The sequence below is a fragment of the Alexandromys fortis genome, unplaced genomic scaffold, assembly GCF_014885135.2.
Source record: "Alexandromys fortis isolate MF-2015 unplaced genomic scaffold, M_Fortis_MF-2015_v1.1 scaffold_6, whole genome shotgun sequence".
Taxonomy (NCBI): domain Eukaryota; kingdom Metazoa; phylum Chordata; class Mammalia; order Rodentia; family Cricetidae; genus Alexandromys; species Alexandromys fortis.
Window position 1 is genome coordinate 898,160 of NW_026067902.1, and position 13,495 is coordinate 911,654.

General features: G+C 39.3%; 1 protein-coding gene across 1 annotated transcript in view; it reads right to left on the minus strand.

Moving 5' to 3' along the window:
- The window catches only part of Sptlc3 (serine palmitoyltransferase long chain base subunit 3), a 123,026-nt gene extending 114,084 nt beyond the window's left edge, over window positions 1–8,942 (minus strand). Inside the window, exon 1 of the mRNA XM_050134314.1 lies at window positions 8,582–8,942. Within this exon, the coding sequence (XP_049990271.1) occupies window positions 8,582–8,698 (117 nt within the window). The 5' untranslated portion in view covers window positions 8,699–8,942. The remainder of the gene's footprint in view (window positions 1–8,581) is intronic.
- Between the last annotated feature and the right edge of the window lie 4,553 nt (window positions 8,943–13,495).

Genomic DNA, 13,495 nt, shown 5'->3' on the forward strand with positions numbered 1-13,495 from the left:
GGGGGGTTGGGGAGGGAGGGAGAGAGAGGAGGCGGGAATTGAATATAAAATGGATAAAATGAAAGAGGAAATATCATGAGTGATACCTAAGTTTTTGATCACAAAAAAGATAGAGTTTTTTAATTGAGAAGAGAAGGTTATAACCAGAACAGATTTGAGCAATGGAGAGAGGAGTATCAGGAACTCTGTTGCTTATAAGTTAAGTTTAAGAACTTTTTGGTCATCTAAGGACAGAGGGACAGAGATTAAATTGGGTGTCAAGTGTGTCTGTGTGTATATGTGTGTGTTTGTGTGTGTGTGTGTGTGTATGTATGTATGTGTGCGCGCCTAATAATTGTTTGCAAATACCTGTTTGGAGGTCCTGTTCGGAAGCTCTGCTGATCATAAGTTGCAGTCTATCCTGGCCTGGCAGCTCTCTCCAAGCTCAGCAACGTGGAGGACTTTATTCCCCCAGCAGAAGCTTCCTGATCCCTAACTAACCTTAGCTGAAGGATGTCTCTAGGCCTGGATGCCTGACTTATCTCAAGGATGACACTTAATGCAGCTCCTGCAAATGCTTTTCCCCTGTTCCTCACGTGATAATTAGGTTAATGCTCCAGCCATTTTGATAAAGCTGCGCTTCCACTGGTACACTTATATGAAAGGAGCGCAACATACTTAATACAAATTAGGGTTTATCCTCACGCTTCCCACTCCTACGTATTTCCTAGACTGTGGGATAAAGTTGTGTTGCCTTACTGAAAGTCATCTCTCCAGAGGGTTATTGCCATCATATCCAGAGATGTCTGATCCTGGTACCCCATTTCGGCTCCCTCCACCCTCATGGAACAGTGACCAACGATCCCCGAGGAAGACTGAGATTCACAAATACGTAGTGTAGGTATAGTGAAGAAGCAAGATCAGACCGCCATGAAAGGTAGATAGTGCTATGAAGAGCCAATGGTGTGACTGGAAAAATAGAAAAGGTACAAGAGTTGAGCCTTGGGTTGCCATTGTTTACAGGTTAGAGACATGAGCAAGAAACAAGAACAGACCCTAGAAAGGAATAGTTCCTGACAAAGGAGGGAAATCAAGAGCAGGCATGTCTTAAGAAAGAAGGGTACCAGTCATTTTTTTCATTACTTTTTGCAAACCTGAAGTTGAGTATCTACAGAGAGATTTATTTCACTGACAGTCTTGGAGGCTGAGTGATGGCCCTGGCAAGGGTTCCCTTGACTCTCTTACTTCGTGGAAAAGAATAAGAGATCACTTACAGACAAAGAGATTTTACTTAGGGACTGGATGCCCTCTTGTGACCTCCTCTCATGAGGGCCATGCAGGCTCTCGCAAGAACTACCTTCATTATTTCCACGGGCAGTCTCTGTTATCTAATCGCTTTTCACTAGGCTTAGCTTTCAAAAGGCCTTTCACCTTGGTGCCACCATACCAAGTACCAAGGCTTTAACATGTGAACTCTTGGAGGAAACTCTCAGCCAACATTCAGACAATAGTAAGGGGGAAGTGAATAGTTGTGACAAATACTTCCGGTAAACCAAACCACGTGAAGATTGCTAAGTTTCCACTGGATGAGGAATTCGGAGTTTATGTCTGAAATTTACCAAGCTCCTACTATACCAGACACTCCTACAGTAGCAGTAGAAAGTAAAAGGGTTGATGGGTAATTTTAATAGATAATATTGGGCTTCACTATAGGCAGAGAGAGAAATGAATTTACTAAGGATGTTTAGTGGTGTGAAGAGACAATGACAAGAATTCTAGCTCGTGCATTCCTGGACCAGATGTGAATACAACAGCCCAAGAATGTGAAGGTGAACAGACCATTTGTTGCCTTCCCAGGTTCATTTTGGATTTTGTGTGGAAGGTATTTGAGTTGCTGTATTAGGATTTTGTAGCTAGGTACATCTCTAGTTTAAGAGTTAAACACATGAACCTTCATACCAAACAAAATAAAACTGAACAAAATAAGGCAAATGTTTGCTTACAACCTGAGAAAAGGCATCAAAGCCAAAACTGGAGAGTAATGGGTGTTCAAAACAAACTCCTCAACATGTAGGTATAAGTGTGGAAAATGGGTTATGAGAACATGACTTCTCTATGCATTTTTAAAGAAATAGAATGCTTGCGTGTCCATTTTCTATTGCTGACTCATGAAACTTTACAACATTTAAAACAGCCACCATTTGGAAACGTGCCATTTGGCAGAGCTCAGACGGGACACAAGAATGAATTGAAACGGACAGGCCCCCAGGAGAGTGAAGCCCCCATGAAGCTTGCTCACTCACATGGTGGGCAAGTTAGTGAGTCATCTCGGCTAAGAACATACACAGCACAGACAATTTCTTCTTACTCCTTGGGCTTTACCTTTTCTACTTGTGTTCCTGATAAGAATGCTATCTAAGTTCTAAGAGTTACTATTCTCTTAAGACTGGGTTCTCTCTTGAGGACTTCTCGAGCTGAGTCTCAGGAGTCCCAGGCTGCCCCTTAGTCATTCTGTATTAGCTATGTAAGCCATTAGGCCAAATCTAGATTCCAGGGGAACAGCATGAGATTCTATCTCTCAACGGGAAATGCCATAAAAAAAATCCACACTTACCTTTCACTTACTGTGCAGACACCAGTCCTTTCTAGAAAAGATGGCATATCGTGAGCTTCTGAAAGTGACTGCCATTCTAAACTACCAGGCAACTTAGCTCTAGGGCTCCCTATAGGCTTAACTCTGTGTCCACATGACTCAAGGTCACGAAGGCATCTATGTTTTTCAACTCAGAATTATTTAAAGCGAAGCATGGAGTTGAGTAGTTCACTGCCTTGGAGTGTCTGTGGTTGGACAGTGTTGTATAGGCAAAACTCTAATGGTGAGTGTGGAGTTACCTGTGAAAAAGACCTCACATTTTTATTAGGAACCAAAGAGGAAGGACAAATCAACCCATAATACCTACAACCCCTACTAACACTAACCTTTAATGTTGGATGCCGTGGGCCTCTTTGCAATGGGGGAGCGAAACTCACTCCTAATACTGGTTTGCGTTTAGAGAGGCAGTGTAAATTAAGGAACAAAGCCTTGTGATCAAGGATTGAACAAACCTTATTTCCAAACTTTGTTTTGATTATTATAAGCAGGTGACTTTGATTAAGCTTTTTGTTTCCTCACTGCGGAAGCAAGTCAAGTAGAACGCAGTGAGATAGTGGCTGTAAGACACTTAGAGTGCCCGGTGCTTTGAAAGAGCTCAGTGCATGCTGGGGAGTATTAGAATTATTATTTTCACGGTTAATTTTGACACTTTCAACTACAGAATGGTGTGCAGTAGGAAGGACAGCAGGGTGTTGCAGGATTCTGAGCTTACAGTGGGAGCCCAAGTCCTTCCGGGTGAATGACTCATGGCACAGTTTTTTTTCTCTAGCTGTTTGTGGCCTTGAGAAGTCACTTATGCTCTTAGCACCTGAGTTTTCTTATCTATACAAAAATGAAAATAAAGATCAGCTTAGCAATATTGCTATTATGTTAAATGACTGACACCAAGCAGTGACTGAAAATTTTGTTAGTTTTTCCACTGGTGTTGTCCTGATCTATAGGACGAGATCTTCAAACTGCATTCCAGCCTGATTGCTCACTTCACAGACAAAGCTAAGAAAGCGGGTCTTTATTTCTTTGTGATTCAATGGCAATCCCTCCTCCATCCCCGTCTCACCTTTTTTCAATTGAAATTTGTTTTTTAAAAACAATCTTTCCCCCCTTTACATACCAATCCCAGTTCCCATTCTCTTCCCTTTTCCCGCTCCTTTCTCTTTCCCCCACCCCATCCACTCCCCAGAGAGAAAGGATAAGGCTTCTCATGGGGAGTCTATAAGGTCTAGCACATCACTTTGAGGCAGGACCAAGGCCCTCACTACTATATCTACATTGAGCAAGGTATCCCTCCACAGAGAATGGACTCCAAAATGCCAGTTCAACTAAAAATAAATCCTGGTCGCACTGCCAGTGGCCCCAGTCTGCCCCAGCCATACAACTGTCACCCACATTCAGAGGACCTAGTTTGGTTTTATGCTGGTCCCTTCACTGTCAGTCCAGAGTCAGTGAGCTCCCTCTCACCTTTTAAAAAATATGTATATTTTTCCTATTTTTTCTGTAGAATTTTCAATGTTTGGTTCTAAATGTCCCCATAGATTTTTTTCATTTAATTTTGTGAATTGTAAACATTTTCCTGGCCTATAATATGGCTTTTGATGATTTTATAGTATTGTCTTTTTTTCATATGTAATTTTGGTTTTGTCATTCAAAAGAAATGCTTGATTTTTATGCTGATAAGTTTTTAGCCTCTCCTTTTGTGGATCTTGAATATTTTTTGTCTGTTTTGTTTTTTTGAGACAAGGTCTCATTACATAGCTCTGGATATCTTGGAACTAGCTCTGTAGACCAGGCTGGCACTGAACTCACAGAGATCCTCCTGCTTCTGCTTCCTGAGTGCTGGGATTAAAGGCATCTGCATTTACTGCCCAGCTTGGATCTTAAAATTTATGCTATAATTACAATAGAGTTCTCTATGTAAATACTATTTTTAAAATATATAATATCCTCTATTTTATGTATGAATTTTATAAACATATAATTTTTGTTCCTATAAAAGGCTCTAATTATTTCATGTATAACATAGTACTAATTATCCCTCATTATTTTATCCTTTCAAATAATGTTTTTCTATTTGTTTTCCTTTTTTATTTAGTTTATATGAGTGTTTTGTTTCTATGTGTATAAGTGAATAGCACATATTCATTGTGATTGTGAAGGTCAGAAGAGGGTGCCAGATCTCCTGCAGACAGAGTTATGGGGGATTGTGAGCCACCATGTGGGTGCTGAGACTTGAACCCTGGTCTTCTGACAAAAAGCAAGTGCTCTTATCCACTGAGCCATCTCTACTGTCCATCCCTTCATTTATATTGCAAATTTTAAGTTTTCACTGTATTTTATGATACTGTGTAAAGTTTTAAATTTTTATATTGTTAAAAATTGGTGATATTGCCAAGGTTCTGCTCTATGAAAATTCATGGAAATGATATGGGATTTGATTTATTTGTTTTCTTTTTTGCTTAATTCAGTGGGTAAGGTTTGTGTACATCACTTACTAGGATAATCCAGTCTTCTGGGGTGACGAAATTACAATTATCTAAATCTCAAGCATGGTCTACATAGCTCAGTGCTTATGCATTTTTTTTTTCCTGAGATGGTGGTGGCAGTTCCTCTGATCCCTCCAATAGCTTTTATACTGTGACTGTCCAGTTCCTCCAGCTAGAAAGCACAGTCTATTTATCCTCCCTTTGCTTCTGGTATGGAGTCCTTTCCTCTAATTTCTGATAGGTTCCTTATTGCCATCTGAGATTAGTTCCCTAGTATCCTTGTCTTTCAATATCTCATGGAATGGTCTACAACACTGGCTGCAGAGTCAGAGATATCTCTAGTCTGCTCCTTCAAACTCTCTAACATCCTATCTTCCAACTACAGAACTACTGCCACAGTCACATGTCTGGTAATAATTATGAAGAACTAGTTTGCAATACATTTCCATTTTGATAAGATTATTAAAAACAAAATGTCTGAAATAATATAATTTTATCAAGATAAAAAATTATGAAAGTAACAATACAGGATGTTCAAGGGTATAATGCCAGTATTGGCTCAGGTCTTATGAGGATCTTCTGATATGACATCTTAATTGTGGGAATATATGGGAAAGAAAGAGATCACATCACCAGAAAGGAAGCTCGAGTGAGGTTGGTCTCCCTAAATTCCTTTTGAGTTCATGAGTACAGCTAACCCAAGGATCTTCCATTAAGTCTCATTTCGCAGAGATTCTATGTCATTTATCTCTGTTCTCACAGCTAGTGTCGCAAGAACTTGCCTGCATTGTGTCTATGCCATGAATTTTTTTTTATAAAGGATGAGATTAAGAATGAAGAACAGTTTATATTGAAGAAGAAACTTTTGAAGCAATGAATTATCCAAGCTTTCAAAGGATAATATTGACCACTTTCAGTCATCTTGATGGTGAGACTTGGTAACAAATAGAAGCCAAAGGCAAAATTTAAAAACTTTGCAACTGTCCAGGAAAGAGTTCATAAAATTTAAGGGTATCGAAAGCCAACCAAGCTTCACCTGGATATGCTCGTGGGGAGGGAGGCTCAGTTGTCTTGGACAATAGCATTCTAGCAAGCATAACAACACAGGGGCCATATTAGAAGTGAGCAAAGAATGGACTTAATCAGTGGTGAAAGCCCATTTCAGTTCATCCCTGGATCATACGGGGCTTAACAAGAAAGGAAAGGCAATAGGATTAAGGCTCTGAAAAGCTCCAGAAAGAAACTCTAGATGTTTTCCAAGTGGAAAAGTTCTGGCTCCTGTTCAGTTGTGAGGTTGGGCTACTAAGCCTATATACTGGAATCACAGAGTTCACAGCAAGCTACACTGGAAGAAAGTGGAGGACATTCCCAAGTTCCTGCCTAACAGTGTTTATCTTTTGCTTGTTACGCTGGGAAATTGTTTACCAATAGAATACTACAGAGTAGCCTGTATGTGAAAGTGGCAACTGTATGTCTGTGTGCATACAAAGAAGCAGAAGAAAAGCTAAAGAGATCTTCATTGGAACGGGTAGGGTTTGAGGCACTGTCCTGAAAGCCCTAAGTCTGGCAAAGCATTTGAAAGACCACTGACCTCAAACATCTACAAGCTCCCATGGATTGCTTTTGCCAACAGGCAAGACTGTTGGCCAAGACATAGCTTGTTAAGAGGCCCATGAGGTAGAACTTTTGCCTGAGGATCATGATAATAAAGACAACTTTATTCACACTTTAGAAGGAGAACATAGGTCCTTTTTACTTCATTCTGTTATGAACTCAGCAGAGTTTATTATTTCAGGGAAATATTTATTAAGACATAACTGAGCGCCTTAGTGAAAGCCAATTTCAACTTAGAAACATCTAAATATATCTTAGCAAACAGGATCTTCTCAGAAAGAGCTGTCCGGAAAGTCCACAGTAGTGACATTATGTATGCACTTCCAGAAGCTTCCATGACTAAGTATGTTACAGACTTGTACAGTTACACTCATGTACAGGAGGGACCTTACTCTTACATAGGAATGTCTGTGTTTTCTATTTACTCTTTCAGTTTCAAACACTAGGATATAGTTATGAAATCAAGATAAGTAAAAAAAAAGAAAAACTTGTTTTGAAGGCATCTATGGTCAAATAAGATACCCAAGAATCAGAAAAATCTAGGGGGTAAAGAGTGTCTAGTGAAACAGGTACTTCAGGGACAAGGGGCATCTTAGCAATGATCTGAGCGGAGGATGTACAGTCCCGTGAGTTTTCTAATGCCCTTTCTCTCCATCCTGCTTCAGCCTGAGATTTCTGGTAGGTGCTTCCAAATGCCTTTGGATAAAAGATGGATACACTTAGGGGCCATACCATTTACCACACAAGCCAGGATCCTGAGTGCCCCTTGCACCTCCCAAGTGGGCATGCAAATTTGATTCAGAGTATGGAGGCCTGTCCCCAGCCAGACCTCTCTGTTCTAGGTGTTTGGCACAACCTAACATTTTCCTCAAGCAGAGGCTGGCTCACAAGGGGAGGATTCCATGAGGTTCTACACACAGCTCTGCCAATTCCCCCACAGTGAGATTGCCTATCTGTCTATTCAAGCTTGTCCTTAAGGCAGGTTAGCTCACCGTGTGACTCAGACCAGAAAGTCTTGGCAAGGTATGTGACATGCACAAATGCTTTTCTTCAAGAACCCCACAGATCTGAGATGCTATTTTGAATAGTTGTTTGAGTCTCTCTTCCCTATTACATACCCTCAAATATTTTATAAGAGCAGAGGCCCCAAAGAGGGAAAAATGCGAAATGGAAATAACTGGAAAGTCTGTTTTAAAGACCTTGCTTGCTTTCAGTGTGCAGAACACCCTAAGCGCCACTTCCAGAAGTGGTTTTTAGAAAGGGATACTGGAGGGAAGGAGTCCGATTCCAAAGAGAGACCCCAGTCTCTAATCAGGCTGTGGCTATGACAATACTCTGTTAAACACCAAAAAATTTTTTTTCAACCAGAAAGGCATTTCATATGCATCAGGGACAAGCATTATCTACCCCATAATCTCAGCAAGATTTACCCATCACTTCTCTCTCTCTCTCTCTCTCTCTCTCTCTCTCTCTCTCTCTCTCTCTCTCTCTTTCTGAACCATTTGTGAGTGTAGCAAGTTGCTTGGTAGCTCAAAGAGTTTGATCTTTTACAATCTTGATACCCCCTCCCCAATGCTTGATAGGAAATGAAAAGTTTACAAACTTTTTATTTTATAGATTCTGGGACCTCGTGACTCTGTCTACATCTTCTTTTGTCTACAGAAGAAATTCCCTTATAGCCACCTCTAAGCTTTGTAGCAGACACACATAACAAATATTAGCTGATTGGCTGAGTCAAGACAATAAAACATTCCCCAAGAGAAACTTTGAGTAAAGACTACCTTAAATGATGCTGCTAAGAAATACGAAAATATTTGGACCATGCAGATTAAGGATGTAGGGGATAGCTTCTTACCTGGGCTTCTTTTGGGATTCCATTTTTCACACCGTCAGTGCTTTGCCATTTGCTGTGCTGAGTCTTGGGGCTGTGGAAAGTCCCATTAATAACAGTAGTACCTCTAGGATTGGCCATTGGTGGGAAGCCTTTGAGCCCAGTAGGTTCTCTTTCAGAGGTCTCCTGTAGCTTCAGTTTTGAAGTAGCTGAAGTGATGACATAAAACACTTTGGGGCTGAGCCCTTAAAGGAATCCTACCAGTCAGGCTTTTCCAGAAGAAGAACCACAGCCTATCTATGGACAGGATCTTTAGTGGTTACCTTTTACTAGTCTACTCCAGTGGCATTGTGGACTCCATGGCAACAAGCCTGCTTCTGAAACTACAAAGGAATTTGCCTTGTTAGCTGCTCTCTGAGGCAGAGGAAACTTGGAGGCAGAAAATTCCAGGGGTAAACACCGAGGAGGCGGGCTGAGAGGTGGAGAGACTTTTAAAGATATACACAGCACACTCACAGAGTTCACAGTACTGAAGGGCTAGTTACAATTTTTTTCTCCTTACTGAATCCTTTCCCCTTTGCATATAGTTACATTTTTTTCACTGCTTATAAATATTTTTTATGCCAGAAAATAACACCCATGAGTCACTGCTAGGAATTGAAGAAACAAGGTACTGGGGAATTGTTACCTAATGGGTACAGAGTTTCGTTTGGAACGGAGGAGAAAATTGTTGTCATTGGTCATTGAACAAGAATGAGTATATATGCAATGTCACTGAACTGTGCAAGTAACGGGATTCAAATGATCAATGTAAATCTTTCCCCATGGTGAATCTTAAAATCACAACAGCAACATCTGTAACCCACATAATAAACATATATACCATACAACATATAAAATTATAACATGATAAAGTGTCCTGGGCCACCAAAAAATTCAAGACAGACAGAAGTCAGTAAAACAGAGCATTCTAATTCTTACCAGTAATGCATCATTTTTTTTAAATCATATAACCTTAGAGGAGCATTTACCTTCTCTATATCTCAGTTTTTCTGCCCATAAAATGAAACAATGTATTAGTTGAATTAGCCTATGTAGGGTGGTAAGAAATGACGCCTGGTCTTGATTTTGCCACTGATTCTTCTGTTGTGAGGCAGATGATTACCATAGGGTCCTAGTCCACAAATACCTCTGGCTTACTCATTACCCCTTATTCTTTCAATACAACAACCATAAGAGGTCTGTTTCTTCTCGTTATCATTAAAGGAAACTGTGGTTTGTTGGGCAATACCAAGTTTACAGCTGATTATTTCCAAGCTTACCTTTGTGGTTTTCCTCTGTCGATATCAGAAAATCCTATTTTAAACTAAAGACCTTAGGAGTAACGTTCTAGGCTATGGTGGCACAGTCCTGTGATCGCACTATTGGGAAGCTAGAGGCAGGATGATTGCTAGATCTAGGCTAGTTTGGCAGTTAGGAATACGCAGTGAGTTCCAGGCTTGTCTGAACTACTTACTGAGGCCCTCTCCTAACTTTTTTTCATTTCTGTCTCCCTACCCCATCCGAGCACCTCACCCTGATCCTCTTCTGAATGTGTGAAACTGAGCTTTCTGCTCTTTAGATGAGTCTTAGAAACTTAGCCTCCTTCCACAAAGTAAGGAATAAAACCTAAAAATATATCCCGATGTTTACTATTTTGGAGCTCACCATTAAGTTTTCTGGAAAACTCTGTGTGGTAGTAGACCATATAACTCTCTTTCAGGTGTTCTGTCCCATACTTGGTAGGAGATATGCTCTATTTAGAGACTAAGAATAGATGAATTATATAGGTCTTGCTGTATTTCTCAACTGAGTATAAAATGGATTATATAAACCTTGGAATCCACCTTGCGTCTTTGAATTATTCATCTAAATGTCACCAGGTTCATATAATAGACATTTGTTGTATTTTCTTCTTAACTTACTATGCTACTGTCTTTTATTGTAGAGATGTCAGTCATGAATATTTATGAACAGAGAAGAGCTTACCGCTTTTCCTGTCTTTACACAGAATCAAGACTTTTTGACACCAGATACCTAAAAATGAAGTGCACTTATTGGGACAAAAGTACAAATGAATGAATAAACAAGGAAACAGAACAAAAATAAGAAGAAATAATGTCTAATGCCAGAACCTCATATACTGGGTATAAACTCTTTTATTTAATGTTTGTTTCTCTCCAAAATGAAATGACTTCCAGAAGAGGTGATTGTAATGATAATGTGATCACGAATTTCATGCAAGTTTCTCAAGTTTTCCTATCAGTGGATGAGTAAAACGATAATATTGAGTTAATTCTAAGCATGCCCAGCCCAGTGTGTTCCCCCTCAGATTTGGATTTCATTTACCCCAATCCTTGTCACCAGGGCAGAATGATCTTTTTACTGATCTCTCTCTGAGGCTGTTACAGAGGGTGTTAGGCACTAAATCTTTGCTGGCTTCTTTCCTACCAAGTTTTGCACAATCGAGAGATAAAGAAGTAGGAGAAAGTACAGATTACTTTTGGCCCGAATGACTGCCTCATGTTACCCAGAAAGATAATGTGAAGACAGTGTGTTATTTTGACTGAGTTCTATTGTTCTGTACAGAATTAATAATATTATTTTGATCTGAATTTTGGAGGCCTACTCTTGAGCTTTGAACTGGCCTGTGCCCACGCTGTGCCCATCATGACACTGCATCCACAACTTCCCAAGCAACGCTTCAAGTAAGGATTTTAAGATAAAACTAACAATGTAGAGAGTAGAAGATCTTCCTTCTTTCCTTTCCTCTTTCACACTTCTCTTCTTTTCTTTCTACTTTCCTTCTTTTCCTCTTCCTATTTTTCTTTATTTTTTTTCTACAAAAGACAAAAGTCATATGTAAAGAAAACATCTCAAAAGCACATTAAGTTTCCCTCTGTTCCCACCTTTCAAATTTGGTAACCATGTATAGGTCTTTAAGAGATTTACTGTCTGCATCTGGTGGCATGCATATGCACGTTTCTACGTGTTCATGTGTGTGCAGGTGCATGTGGAGGACAGAGATCAATATCAGGTGTCTTCAATATCTTTCCAACTTAGTTGGGTTTTGTAAGATTATAATTATGCCATTTCTCTCTTCTATTTCCTCTCCATTTCCTATCCTCTTTTTTTCACTAATTGTTGCACATGCGCATATGTGTGTGTATGCATATGCATGCATATTTCTAAATGCAATCATCTCAGTTTGCATAATGTTGCTCATATGTATATTGTCAGAGCTGGGCATTTCATATTGGAAAACCTATTGGTATGCTCCTCCCTGGAGAAGACTAATTCTTCTGCTCTGTGCATTTCTTAGTTACCATAGTTCTCTGTGCAAGGGTTAAATTTCATACTTTCCTCTCCACTTTGGTGTTCTGTTGTTGATGTCCCTTAGTTTTTCGAGACAGAGACTCTTACTGTACCTGAGCTTCAAGGATCCCTTCTCTACCTACCAGTGTTGACTTTGTATGTAAATAATCATCATTTGAATACAGCAAGCACTTAGCTAACTGAGATATCCCCCAACCCTCACTCTTAAGCTTTTTCTCTTTTAAGTGTCATGTTGCAATGCACACACACACACACACACATTGCAACATGACATTTAAATATAAATTGCATACACGCACGCCCACACACATGCACACACACATGTATATAAATGGTTTTTCGAGACAGGATTTCTCTGTGTAGCTTTGGAGCCTGTTCTGGAACTTGCTCTGTAGGTCAGGCTGGCCCCAAACTCACAGATATATATATATACCACCTTGGCTCACCAATCCTTTGTACTTAGTACTTTCAGGCATATAATCAGTGGTGGGTCATTGTTTTGTATTATCTATCAAAGCAAATGTGAAGTTCTACTCAAGCGAATGAATGTTTTAGGTTTAACAGTAAAAGTAGTAAATATTTAGAAACATTTTAGTGATTTTTGAGTAATTAAATAAATTACAGGTTAATCATTAAACTTGATTGATAATGGTTTGAATAGCTACTGCACATTTCCTGTATGCTGTGTCTTTAGATAACAGCATTTAATGAAATACCCTCAGTCTCCTTCTCTCTAAGAACTAAGACTTAGCAATCTCTGCATATGTACTGTTTAAGATATATCTCATAGATGAAGATCAAAGTAAGCCTACCCTTGAGTAGTAGACAGCAAAAGCAAACCTAGTTAATGACAGTTCTCTGATGGGACTTTTTGTTTTGGTCAGAAGTCTCTGTTAATGGAGCAGACACAAGGGAAAATAACAGAGTTTAGATAGACAATTAAGGGATGCTGAAAGGCTTTGCTGTATAATCTGCAGAAGTTCTTAGATGCATGAGAGTTGTCAGGAAATGAACAAAATGAATAGTTAAAATTGTACAGAATTGGGTCAATGGAAATCTGTTGCTTACTTGCTACTCAACTTTTATCTGTTTGTTAGAGTAAGGATGATCTGAAAACTAAAGTTTCAATGGATTATGTGACTTCTCAAAGTCATTGGAATAATATGCAATAAAACTAGGTCATGAACTCAAAAATATTTGGGTTCAGGGTGAGATACCAGTCTGTGTACCATGATACTTCTTCTAATATAGACTTGAGTAACATTAACCACCAAGGAATGAAATAACAAGGACTTTCAAGGCTTAATAGATTTCACTATCATTGTGACCAGACAATGAATACATACTTTATTTTGCCTTTTTGATACAGTAAAGTCTTGCAAACCATCAAATAGTTATGAAGAATTAAGGACATCTCAGTGTTGACTCATAAATCTATACAGAAATTAACTTTCTAAAAATTAAGTCTGAAAAAATTCTCAGAGTATAGATAATTTCATTTCCCAAACTGCCTCAACACCAATATTCAAGCACAAAAGCATATAAATGCCAACTATTTGTGAT